The 14375-nt window shown below is 48.0% G+C and overlaps 1 protein-coding gene across 2 annotated transcripts in view; it reads right to left on the reverse strand.

Moving 5' to 3' along the window:
* The window catches only part of LOC129858928 (glycogenin-1-like), a 64892-nt gene that overhangs the window by 50201 nt on the left and 316 nt on the right, over positions 1–14375 (reverse strand). For both annotated transcript variants that reach the window (XM_055928169.1, XM_055928170.1), the window contains exons 2-4: positions 8163–8298; positions 7659–7833; positions 7337–7499 (exon numbers count right to left, since the gene is read on the reverse strand). In XM_055928169.1, coding sequence (XP_055784144.1) covers positions 7337–7499; positions 7659–7833; positions 8163–8298 — 474 coding nt within the window. The remainder of the gene's footprint in view (positions 1–7336; positions 7500–7658; positions 7834–8162; positions 8299–14375) is intronic.

Consider the following 14375-nt stretch of genomic DNA (forward strand, 5'->3'; position numbering starts at 1 on the left):
AGCAGCCATTTACAGGAGTAGTAGGGATGCGTCTTAAAATGGGCCTGGACATAAGTAGTGGCCTGTAAAGAACAGGGGTAGCATTTCAGCCTGGGGCTGTAGCCAAGACAGAGGTTACTATTCACCAGGGGTCTCACGGGATGTGCAGGGTTAATGTCAGCCAGTGCCCGGCTCAAATTCATCCCAACCCTGTTGAGCCCCTCAGAATAACTCCCAGGGTTAGAGAGAGGCGCTGTCGTGACAGGACCCTGTGTTCAGACGTTAAGCTTGATAAAGACCTTACTTAGAGGAAAAGTCACCCCTACCCCTCCCTCCCGTAGCCCGTAAAACACCTCAGAATAACTCCCAGGGTTAGAGAGAGGCGGTGTCATGACAGGACCCTGTGTTGATAAAGACCCGTTTGACGTATGTAGATTGAGCTATTTAAAAATGCTTCAACCGCAAACACTAGAAATGGACTGCAGACTCCTAGCATCCAACCTACAGAACAGCAGACTGTTAGCATCCAACCTACAGAACAGCAGACTGCTAGCATCCAACCTACAGAACAGCAGACTGCTAGCATCCAACCTACAGAACAGGCAGACTGTTAGCATCCAACCTACAGAACAGCAGACTGCTAGCATCCAACCTACAGAACAGCAGACTGCTAGCATCCAACATACAGAACAGCAGACTGTTAGCATCCAACCTACAGAACAGCAGACTGCTAGCATCCAACCTACAGAACAGCAGACTGCTAGCATCCAACATACAGAACAGCAGACTGTTAGCATCCAACCTACAGAACAGCAGACTGCTAGCATCCAACCTACAGAACAGCAGACTGCTAGCATCCAACCTACAGAACAGCAGACTGCTAGCATCCAACCTACAGAACAGCAGACTGCTAGCATCCAACCTACAGAACAGCAGACTGTTAGCATCCAACCTACAGAACAGCAGACTGTTAGCATTCAACCTACAGAACAGCAGACTGTTAGCATTCAACCTACAGAACGGCAGACTGTTAGCATCCAACCTACAGAACAGCAGACTGTTAGCATCCAACCTACAGAACAGCAGACTGTTAGCATCCAACCTACAGAACGGCAGACTGCTAGCATCCAACCTACAGAACAGCAGACTGCTAGCATCCAACCTACAGAATGGCAGACTGTTAGCATCCAACCTACAGAACAGCAGACTACTAGCATCCAACCTACAGAACAGCAGACTACTAGCATCCAACCTACAGAACAGCAGACTACTAGCATCCAACCTACAGAACAGCAGACTACTAGCATCCAACCTACAGAACAGCAGACTGTTAGCATCCAACCTACAGAACAGCAGACTGCTAGCATTCAACCTACAGAACAGCAGACTGTTAGCATCCAACCTACAGAACAGCAGACTGCTAGCATCCAACCTACAGAACGGCAGACTGCTAGCATCCAACCTACAGAACAGCAGACTGTTAGCATCGAACCTACAGAACAGCAGACTGTTAGCATCCAACCTACAGAACAGCAGACTGCTAGCATCCAACCTACAGAACGGCAGACTGCTAGCATCCAACCTACAGAACGGCAGACTGCTAGCATCCAACCTACAGAACGGCAGACTGTTAGCATCCAACCTACAGAACGGCAGACTGCTAGCATCCAACCTACAGAACGGCAGACTGCTAGCATCCAACCTACAGAACGGCAGACTGCTAGCATCCAACCTACAGAACAGCAGACTGTTAGCATCCAACCTACAGAACAGCAGACTGCTAGCATCCAACCTACAGAACAGCAGACTGCTAGCATCCAACCTACAGAACAGCAGACTGTTAGCATCCAACCTACAGAACAGCAGACTGCTAGCATCCAACCTACAGAACAGCAGACTGCTAGCATCCAACCTACAGAACAGCAGACTGCTAGCATCCAACCTACAGAATAGCAGACTGCTAGCATCCAACCTACAGAACAGCAGACTGTTAGCATCCAACCTACAGAACAGCAGACTGTTAGCATCCAACCTACAGAGCAGCAGACTGCTAGCATCCAACCTACAGAACAGCAGACTGTTAGCATCCAACCTACAGAACAGCAGACTGTTAGCATCCAACCTACAGAACAGCAGACTACTAGCATCCAACCTACAGAACAGCAGACTGTTAGCATCCAACCTACAGAACAGCAGACTGCTAGCATCCAACCTACAGAACAGCAGACTGTTAGCATCCAACCTACAGAATAGCAGACTGCTAGCATCCAACCTACAGAACAGCAGACTGTTAGCATCCAACCTACAGAACGGCAGACTGTTAGCATCCAACCTACAGAACAGCAGACTGCTAGCATCCAACCTACAGAACAGCAGACTGTTAGCATCCAACCTACAGAACAGCAGACTGCTAGCATCCAACCTACAGAACAGCAGACTGTTAGCATCCAACCTACAGAACAGCAGACTGCTAGCATCCAACCTACAGAACAGCAGACTGTTAGCATCCAACCTACAGAACAGCAGACTGCTAGCATCCAACCTACAGAACAGCAGACTGTTAGAGGCCAACCTACAGAACAGCAGACTGCTAGAGGCCAACCTACAGAACAGCAGACTGCTAGCATCCAACCTACAGAACAGCAGACTGCTAGCATCCAACCTACAGAACGGCAGACTGTTAGCATCCAACCTACAGAACAGCAGACTGTTAGCATCCAACCTACAGAACGGCAGACTGCTAGAGGCCAACCTACAGAACGGCAGACTGCTAGCATCCAACCTACAGAACAGCAGACTGCTAGAGGCCAACCTACAGAACAGCAGACTGCTAGAGGCCAACCTACAGAACAGCAGACTGCTAGAGGCCAACCTACAGAACAGCAGACTGCTAGAGGCCAGCCACGACCCAATAGGAAATACCACAGATACTTGGAATGCTGCACATATTGCCTCTACATAGTTGGAAAAGCAGCAAATTTAATACCAGCAGACCATGGAAACACTACTCCGATACCATGGAAACACTACTCCGATATGCTGCAAGACCTACCAGCAGACCATGGAAACACTACTCCGATACCATGGAAACACTACTCCGATACCATGGAAACACTACTCCGATACCATGGAAACACTACTCCGATATGCTCCAAGACCTACAGCAGACCATGGAAACACTACTCCGATACCATGGAAACACTACTCCGATACCATGGAAACACTACTCCGATATGCTCCAAGACCTACCAGCAGACCATGGAAACACTACTCCGATACCATGGAAACACTACTCCGATATGCTGCAAGACCTACCAGCAGACCATGGAAACACTACTCCGATACCATGGAAACACTACTCTGATACCATGCAAACACTACTCCGATATACTGCAAGACCTACCAGCAGACCATGGAAACACTACTCCGATACTATGGAAACACTACTCCGATACCATGGAAACACTACTCCGATACCATGGAAACACTACTCCGATACCATGGAAACACTACTCCGATATACTGCAAGACCTACCAGCAGACCATGGAAACACTACTCCGATACCATGGAAACACTACTTAGATATGCTCCAAGACCTACCAGCAGACCATGGAAACACTACTCCGATATGCTCCAAGACCTACCAGCAGACCATGGAAACACTACTCCGATATGCTGCAAGACCTACCTGCAGACCATGGAAACACTACTCCGATACCATGGAAACACTACTCCGATATGCTCCAAGACCTACCAGCAGACCATGGAAACACTACTCCGATACCATGGAAACACTACTCAGATATGCTCCAAGACCTACCAGCAGACCATGGAAACACTACTCCGATATGCTGCAAGACCTACCAGCAGACCATGGAAACACTACTCCGATACCATGGAAACACTACTCCGATATGCTGCAAGACCTACCAGCAGACCATGGAAACACTACTCCGATACCATGGAAACACTACTCCGATACCATGGAAACACTACTCCGATATGCTGCAAGACCTACCAGCAGACCATGGTAACACTACTCCGATACCATGGAAACACTATTCCGATACTATGGAAACACTACTCTGATACCATGGAAACACTACTCCGATACCATGGAAACACTACTCAGATATACTGCAAGACCTACCAGCAGACCATGGAAACACTACTCCGATACCATGGAAACACTACTGATATGCTCCAAGACCTACCAGCAGACCATGGAAACACTACTCCGATACCATGGAAACACTACTCCGAAATGCTGCAAGACCTACCAGCAGAACATGGAAACACTACTCCGATACCATGGAAACACTACTCAGATATGCTCCAAGACCTACCAGCAGACCATGGAAACACTACTCCGATACCATGGAAACACTACTCCGATATGCTGCAAGACCTACCAGCAGACCATGGAAACACTACTCCGATATGCTGCAAGACCTACCAGCAGACCCTGGAAACACTACTCCGATACCATGGAAACACTACTCCGATATGCTGTAAGACCTACCAGCAGACCCTGGAAACACTACTCCGATATGCTGCAAGACCTACCAGCAGACCATGGAAACACTACTCCGATACCATGGAAACACTACTCCGATACCATGGAAACACTACTCCGATATGCTGCAAGACCTACCAGCAGACCATGGAAACACTACTCCGATACCATGGAAACACTACTCCGATACCATGGAAACACTACTCCGATATGCTGTAAGACCTACCAGCAGAACATGGAAACACTACTCCGATACCATGGAAACACTACTCCGATATGCTGCAAGACCTACCAGCGGACCATGGAAACACTACTCCGATACCATGGAAACACTACTCCGATATGCTGTAAGACCTACCAGCAGAACATGGAAACACTACTCCGATACCATGGAAACACTACTCCGATATGCTGCAAGACCTACCAGCGGACCATGGAAACACTACTCCGATACCATGGAAACACTACTCCGATATGCTGTAAGACCTACCAGCAGAACATGGAAACACTACTCCGATACCATGGAAACACTACTCCGATACCATGGAAACACTACTCCGATATGCTGTAAGACCTACCAGCAGAACATGGAAACACTACTCCGATACCATGGAAACACTACTCCGATACCATGGAAACACTACTCCGATATGCTCCAAGACCTACCAGCAGACCATGGAAACACTACTCCGATACCATGGAAACACTACTCCGATACCATGGAAACACTACTCCGATATGCTGCAAGACCTACCAGCAGACCATGGAAACACTACTCCGATACCATGGAAACACTACTCCGATATGCTGCAAGACCTACCAGCAGACCATGGCAACACTACTCCGATACCATGGAAACACTACTCCGATACCATGGAAACACTACTCCGATACCATGGAAACACTACTCCGATACCATGGAAACACTACTCCGATATGCTGCAAGACCTACCAGCAGACCATGGAAACACTACTCCGATACCATGGAAACACTACTCCGATACAATGGAAACACTACTCCGATACCATGGAAACACTACTCCGATATGCTCCAAGACCTACCAGCAGACCATGGAAACACTACTCCGATACCATGGAAACACTACTCCGATACCATGGAAACACTACTCAGATACCATGGAAACACTACTCAGATATGCTGCAAGACCTACCAGCAGACCATGGAAACACTACTCCGATACCATGGAAACACTACTCCGATACCATGGAAACGCTACTCCGATACCATGGAAACACTACTCCGATACCATGGAAACACTACTCCGATATGCTGCAAGACCTACCAGCAGACCATGGAAACACTACTCCGATACCATGGAAACACTACTCCGATACCATGGAAACACTACTCCGATATGCCGCAAGACCTACCAGCAGACCATGGAAACACTACTCCGATACCATGGAAACACTACTCCGATACCATGGAAACACTACTCCGATACCATGGAAACACTACTCCGATACCATGGAAACACTACTCCGATATACTGCAAGACCTACCAGCAGACCATGGAAACACTACTCCGATACCATGGAAACACTACTCCGATACCATGGAAACACTACTCCGATATCCTGCAAGACCTACCAGCAGACCATGGAAACACTACTCCGATACCATGGAAACACTACTCCGATATGCTGCAAGACCTACCAGCAGACCATGGAAACACTACTCCGATACCATGGAAACACTACTCCGATACCATGGAAACACTACTCCGATATGCTGCAACACCTACCAGCAGACCATGGAAACACTACTCCGATACCATGGAAACACTACTCCGATACCATGGAAACACTACTCCGATATGCTGTAAGACCTACCAGCAGACCATGGAAACACTACTCCGATACCATGGAAACACTACTCCGATATGCTGCAAGACCTACCAGCAGACCATGGAAACACTACTCCGATACCATGGAAACACTACTCCGATACCATGGAAACACTACTCCGATATGCTGCAAGACCTACCAGCAAACCATGGAAACACTACTCCGATACCATGGAAACACTACTCCGATACCATGGAAACACTACTCCGATACCATGGAAACACTACTCCGATACCATGGAAACACTACTCCGATACCATGGAAACACTACTCCGATATGCTGTAAGACCTACCAGCAGACCATGGAAACACTACTCCGATACCATGGAAACACTACTCCGATATGCTGCAAGACCTACCAGCAGACCATGGAAACACTACTCCGATACCATGGAAACACTACTCCGATACCATGGAAACACTACTCCGATATGCTGCAAGACCTACCAGCAGAACATGGAAACACTACTCCGATACCATGGAAACACTACTCCGATATGCTCCAAGACCTACCAGCAGACCATGGAAACACTACTCCGATACCATGGAAACACTACTCCGATACCATGGAAACGCTACTCCGATACCATGGAAACACTACTCCGATATGCTCCAAGACCTACCAGCAGAACATGGAAACATAAATAAGTTCTGATGAACTTCACAGGGTTGAAAGGTCACGGTGAGCTTGATGCTCCTTTCCAATAAATATCAAGGGTCTGATTTTGGTGACATGATGATCGACGATGGCTGCCGTTTGACCAATAAAACGAAACACCATGTGCCAGTGGTTGGCCAGAGTACAGGTCCCACATGGCCACTTGAGTAAATAGACCACCAATTTGGTTTTCCAGGAAATTCTCTCTCTGACATCCATTTTTGTTTCCAGTATGAGGGTGAAGGAAATTATCTTTGATCACAGACATAACATTCTCAAATGAAAGGAAATCACTAAAAGCTCTGACACGTACCATCGAAGCTGCCGTGTTCTGTGCAGTACTGGAGCAGTTTGCTGTACGTCTCGTCGGAGGGCCGGAACACGAACACGCCGGAGTTGAAACAGTCTGGCCAGCCGGGGTCCGGGGCCGCAGACAGCTCCTCTCTATCAAACAACTCATCTATGTTCTGTACCACCTGCAACAAACACATACAGGTGAACTATACCGTACCAGGAGGAGGGTGTACAAATCATGTGTCTCACCAGTGTGTCTGCGTCCATGACGGTCAGAGTATTGTGTGTGTCTCACCAGTGTGTCTGCGTCCATGACGGTCAGAGTATTGTGTGTGTCTCACCAGTGTGTCTGCGTCCATGAAGACACATTTGGAATAGTGTGTAAGGGTCCAGCAGCGTAGCTTGGTGAAGGTGACTCCCAGGTCAGGTCTCTTCATCAGGGCCAGGTGAGCTGAGTCTCCGCTGTCCAACACATCCACCAACAAGACCTCGTCAAAGATCTTGTGAAGAACTCCTCTGGTGGTGGTAGGAAGAAGAGAAGGAGCGAGGAGCGAGAGGAGGAGGGCGGGAAGGAGAGAGAGAAGGCGGCGCAGGACAGTTTGGGAAACCCTGGATTAGAATATGTTGGCGAGACGGCATATCATTCCAACAATTCTGCGTGTGGGAGATGAAGAGCATGTTTGATCAAGCCCCAGAACATCATCTCCAACAGGTCTAGGATCAGATCTTCGACACCAACGTTAAAAGGTCATAGGTTACACTAACCAGCTGAGGGCATCGTAATGCTCCAGCGTCACTCTAGGACATCATAACAGTCGTCACTGGGAAGTGAAAAAGGTTCTTACTTGCAGGGGTCAGAGACGTGGGGTCCGATCATCACCACCAGCTTCCTGGTTGTCTTGTGGTTCCTCAGGGACTTGCCCAGGACCATGGCTCCTCTGGCATAGTTGTCATTGGTCGCCAACGTCACAAAAGCCTGGTCTGGGTGGGGACATAAGTGATTAATAAAAACCTGGACATAACGGTGTGAATCCATCAGAGTTACATTGACTTCACTGCTATTACCAACTCCACAGGTAGACAACCCTGTTCCTGTGGTGCTGCAGGACCCTAGAGCAGGGGTAGACAACCCTGTTCCTGTGGTGCTGCAGGACCCTAGAGCAGGGGTAGACAACCCTGTTCCTGTGGTGCTGCAGGACCCTAGAGCAGGGGTAGACAACCCTGTTCCTGTGGTGCTGCAGGACCCTAGAGCAGGGGTAGACAATCCTGTTCCTGTGGTGCTGCAGGACCCTAGAGCAGGGGTAGACAACCCTGTTCCTGTGGTGCTGCAGGACCCTAGAGCAGGGGTAGACAATCCTGTTCCTGGAGTGGTGCAGGACCCTAGAGCAGGGGTAGACAACCCTGTTCCTGTGGTGCTGCAGGACCCTAGAGCAGGGGTAGACAACCCTGTTCCTGGAGTGGTGCAGGACCCTAGAGCAGGGGTAGACAATCCTGTTCCTGGAGTGGTGCAGGACCCTAGAGCAGGGGTAGACAATCCTGTTCCTGGAGTGGTGCAGGACCCTAGAGCAGGGGTAGACAACCCTGTTCCTGGAGTGGTGCAGGACCCTAGAGCAGGGGTAGACAACCCTGTTCCTGTGGTGCTGCAGGACCCTAGAGCAGGGGTAGACAATCCTGTTCCTGGAGTGGTGCAGGACCCTAGAGCAGGGGTAGACAACCCTGTTCCTGGAGTGGTGCAGGACCCTAGAGCAGGGGTAGACAATCCTGTTCCTGGAGTGGTGCAGGACCCTAGAGCAGGGGTAGACAACCCTGTTCCTGTGTCGCGGGTACTACAGGGTGTTGTTCCAACTCGGCACCACACCTGACCAACGGAGCTGTTTGATCAGTTCAGTGACTAAAGTCAACACACCTGGTCTTCCAGGTTGATTAAATCAAAACCATTAGGTGCCTGAGGCACTCCAGGACCAGCGTTGTCTAAACATGCCCTGCTCTACTCAAACCCCCCCCCCCCCCCCCCCAGAAAAACTGCTTTGTAAAGCCTGACTCAATGGTCCATCTCATAACTGGGGTGTCAAAACAAAGGCCGTAGTGTTCGTATGTATGAAGACCGTAACATATTACGTCGGTGAGGGAGTCCAACGGTCAGCAGTTGTTTTAACAACGTCACCAATGCCAGCACGTCACACAGAATGACCAAGGGTTCCATGTCAACTTTGCCAAACGGGAAAGTCTATAAATTGCACCTTGAACTCAAGTCTCAACAATGGACTGATTGTAAGATGGCAAAGGACAAAATAGAATCATGTTATTATAACGCCAAAATGTAAACCCTGGCAGTTAATATCAGCAGCCTTGACGAGACAGTAAATCAACAGTAGTCACTACACCTGTCCTGAACGATCCCCTGGGTGCAGTAGTCACTACACCTGTCCTGAACAATCCCCTGGGTACAGTAGTCACTACACCTGTCCTGAACAATCCCCTGGGTACAGTAGTCACTAGAGTTGTTCCTGAACGATCCCCTGGGTGCAGTAGTCACTACACCTGTCCTGAACAATCCCCTGGGTACAGTAGTCACTAGAGTTGTTCCTGAACAATCCCCTGGGTGCAGTAGTCACAAGAGTTGGTCCTGAACAATCCCCTGGGTACAGTAGTCACTAGAGTTGGTCCTGAACAATCCCCTGGGTACAGTAGTCACTAGAGTTGGTCCTGAACAATCCCCTGGGTGCAGTAGTCACTAGAGTTGGTCCTGAACAATCCCCTGGGTACAGTAGTCACTAGAGTTGGTCCTGAACAATCCCCTGGGTGCAGTAGTCACTAGAGTTGGTCCTGAACAATCCCCTGGGTACAGTAGTCACTAGAGTTGGTCCTGAACAATCCCCGGGGTGCAGTAGTCACTACACCTGTCCTGAACAATCCCCTGGGTACAGTAGTCACTAGAGTTGTTCCTGAACAACCCCCTGGGTACAGTAGTCACTAGAGTTGTTCCTGAACAATTCCCTGGGTGCAGTAGTCACTAGAGTTGGTCCTGAACAATCCCCTGGGTACAGTAGTCACTAGAGTTGGTCCTGAACAATCCCCGGGGTGCAGTAGTCACTACACCTGTCCTGAACAACCCCCTGGGTACAGTAGTCACTAGAGTTGTTCCTGAACAACCCCCTGGGTACAGTAGTCACTAGAGTTGTTCCTGAACAATCCCCTGGGTGCAGTAGTCACTAGAGTTGGTCCTGAACAATCCCCTGGGTACAGTAGTCACTAGAGTTGTTCCTGAACAACCCCCTGGGTACAGTAGTCACTAGAGTTGGTCCTGAACAATCCCCTGGGTAGAGTAGTCACTAGAGTTGGTCCTGAACAATCCCCTGGGTGCAGTGGTCACTAGAGTTGTTCCTGAACAATCCCCTGGGAACAGTAGTCACTAGAGTTGTTCCTGAACAATCCCCTGAGTACAGTAGTCACTAGAGTTGTTCCTGAACAATCCCCTGGGTACAGTAGTCACTAGAGTTGTTCCTGAACAATCCCCTGAGTACAGTAGTCACTAGAGTTGTTCCTGAACAATCCCCTGGGTGCAGTAGTCACTACACCTGTCCTGAACAATCCCCTGGGTGCAGTAGTCACTAGACATGTCCTGAACAATCCCCTGGGTACAGTAGTCACTACACCTGTCCTGAACAACCCCCTGGGTACAGTAGTCACTAGAGTTGGTCCTGAACAATCCCCTGGGTGCAGTAGTCACTAGAGTTGGTCCTGAACAATCCCCTGGGTGCAGTAGTCACTAGAGTTGGTCCTGAACAATCCCCTGGGTACAGTAGTCACTAGAGTTGTTCCTGAACAACCCCCTGGGTACAGTAGTCACTAGAGTTGTTCCTGAACAACCCCCTGGGTACAGTAGTCACTAGAGTTGTTCCTGAACAATCCCCTGGGTGCAGTAGTCACTAGAGTTGGTCCTGAACAATCCCCTGGGTGCAGTAGTCACTAGAGTTGGTCCTGAACAATCCCCTGGGTGCAGTAGTCACTAGAGTTGTTCCTGAACAATCCCCTGGGTGCAGTAGTCACTAGAGTTGTTCCTGAACAATCCCCTGGGTGCAGTAGTCACTAGAGTTGGTCCTGAACAATCCCCTGGGTGCAGTAGTCACTAGAGTTGGTCCTGAACAATCCCCTGGGTGCAGTAGTCACTAGAGTTGTTCCTGAACAATCCCCTGGGTGCAGTAGTCACTAGAGTTGTTCCTGAACAATCCCCTGGGTGCAGTAGTCACTAGAGTTGGGTTTGGGGGCCAACTGGATAACAGCCGGTAAAAAAAAAGCCATTGGATGCAAAACCTTTAACAGTCTTCAGATCCCAAACCAGGCACAGTGACGGCGAGATGAAGAAACGTCATTGTAATGTTTTCCAACTCTACCTTGCTCCCAAGAAAATATCCGATATTAAATTATAAGCAAATAAAAGGTGGCCATCAAAAGTAGTCAGACGCCTGTTCTACTGAGTCACTGTTATTCGCCACATTTAAATTCACACTTGAAGAAATGCCATTTGATAAGCGACATGTCACTGTACATGGCCCCCTTCTATACAAGTCGTCAGCTATAGAAAGACGAGTTCAGCAATGGACTAGAGGAGCCTAACGTTATTCCTTATATAGTCCAAGGTCCTGACATGTCCGGTTTAGAGGGAAATTGTCTCTGGCAGCCAAAAAACATAAAACATAAAACATGAATCCATTCTTAATTGCGGTATCATTCTAAAAAACAACAAAAACAAAGCACCCTACTTTCAAATCACATCAAAATAATTCCACTAAATCTAAATATAGCTTGTTGTAACAGATTTTAACGGTTTCAGCCAACAGTATTTGTCAATGACGTGGCGTCTGTCTTCCGTATACACACACAGGTAGGCGTTAGGACATGGCGTCAGGACATGGCGTCAGGACATGCAGATCTCAGTCTTCTGTTGTCCTTAAACAAGCGATATAACACGGAGATGTGGCTGTGTGGGAACCCCAACCCTGGAAGAGGTGCCTAGTAGTTCAACTTCCTGTTTTTAGATGTGGCTGTGAGGGAACCCCAACCCTGGAAGAGGTGCCTAGTAGTTCAACTTCCTGTTTTTAGAAAACCATTTCTCGCTGCTATGAAAGATACTTTCGGTTTGGAAACGTAAGGTGATGCGTTTTAATGTTCATAACGAGCGTCAGGGAACGCCACCGGGGAGCTTAAAAACGCCACCGGGGAGCTTAAAAACGCCACCGGGGAGCTTAAAAACGCCACCGGGGAGCTTAAAAACGCCACCGGGGAGCTTAAAAACGCCACCGGGGAGCTTAAAAACGCCACCGGGGAGCTTAAAAACGCCACCGGGGAGCTTAAAAACGCCACCGGGGATCTTAAAAACGCCACCGGCCAGAAGATATTATCCTCAATAGGCACTAAAGTTAGCTTCTATGAATGGTTTACATAAAGACATCATGCTGGCCTTTAGGCTTCAATCCACAGAAACTACACTGAACAAAAATATAAAGATGTACCACGTAGTGTTGGTTCAACTTCTCATGAGCTGAAATTGTTAAAATCACCAAAATGCTTCTCTAAAATTTTGGCCCAAAATTTGTTTACATCCCTGTAAGTGACCATTTCTCATTTGTCAAGATAATCCATCCACCTGACAAGTGTGGCATATCAAGAAGCTGATTAAACAGCATGATCATTACACAGGTGAACCTTGTGCTGGGAACAATAAAAGGCCACTAAAATGTGCAGTTCTGTCACAACACAATGCCACAGATGTCTCAAGGATCTGCACACAATTCCTAGAAGCTGAAAATGTCCCTGTTCTTCAATGGCCTGCATACTCAGACAAGTCACCCATTGAGCATGTTCGGGATGCGCCGGATTGACGTGTACGACAGCGTGTTCCAGTTCCTGCCAATATCCAGCAACTTCACACAGCCATTGAGGAGTGGGACAACATTCCACAGGCCACAATCAACAGCCTGATCAACTCTGAAGGAGACGTGGCAATATTGCATGAGGCAAATTGTGGTCACACCAAACACCGACTGATTTTCTGAGCCACGCCCATTCATATATATATTTTTTTTAAGTATTTGGTACCAATGCATATCTGTATTCGCAGTCATGTTAAATCCATAGATTGGGGCCTAATGAACAAATTTCAATTGACTGATTTCCTTATTTGAACTGTAACTCAGTAAAATCTTTGAAATTGTTGCGTTCGTATTTGTGTTCAGTACAGATGAAGATTTAATGTCACCGCCACTCTTAGAAAGGCAGATGACCAAGGGATGACTTGCAACTTTCGGAAATCATGGGGGACAGACAGGACATCGGGTTTCACTATTGACATTTTGCCAGATACATTTATAACTGTCATATTGGCGGGGGGCACTGTGCATTACATTTCGGAATATAATATCACAAAACACTAGAGGTACTTTAAGTTCAGAGAGTCACCAAGTTGGGACATTGAGTTTAACATGGAACACGAATTAAATGAATAAATGACACTTCTAGTGGTCTACAGCGAAGTGTCCACTAGGAACAGTGCGCAGCCTACGTGCGACCATATTCCTACTAAGACGAGACTGATGGGGCTGTCAACACAACTGGGAACTCGGATAAATAATCATGACCTGAGATCTTCAGGTTGGAAAGTGAGAACTAGTAAGAGGCCAGAGTTCACGACTTGGACTTCAGAGTGGGGTTCAAAATCAGATCATTGTTTTTCCTTTTTTCTCGAGTTCCCAGTGTGCTTTGAACGCGGCATGGTCAACAGCAAAACTAAATGACCCGATAATTACATACGTGATCCACACAATTACATCCGCAAAACGGGAATTGATAAGATTGTATTAGAAAACATGCGTTGATGGGAAGTGGAAAAGAGACTCCATTTTAAAATGTCAGTATTGCCACTTTCTTGGTACCCAGGGGATTGTTCAGGAGTCAACGATTGCACTTCCTTGATATTAAACAACAAACCAAGCTGAATGTTTGTCAAAGTGCCCGTCATCCCCAATCATGTAGGCCTACATACCAATTGTTGTAGTTGG

The sequence above is a fragment of the Salvelinus fontinalis genome, chromosome 7, assembly GCF_029448725.1.
Source record: "Salvelinus fontinalis isolate EN_2023a chromosome 7, ASM2944872v1, whole genome shotgun sequence".
NCBI lineage: Eukaryota > Metazoa > Chordata > Actinopteri > Salmoniformes > Salmonidae > Salvelinus > Salvelinus fontinalis.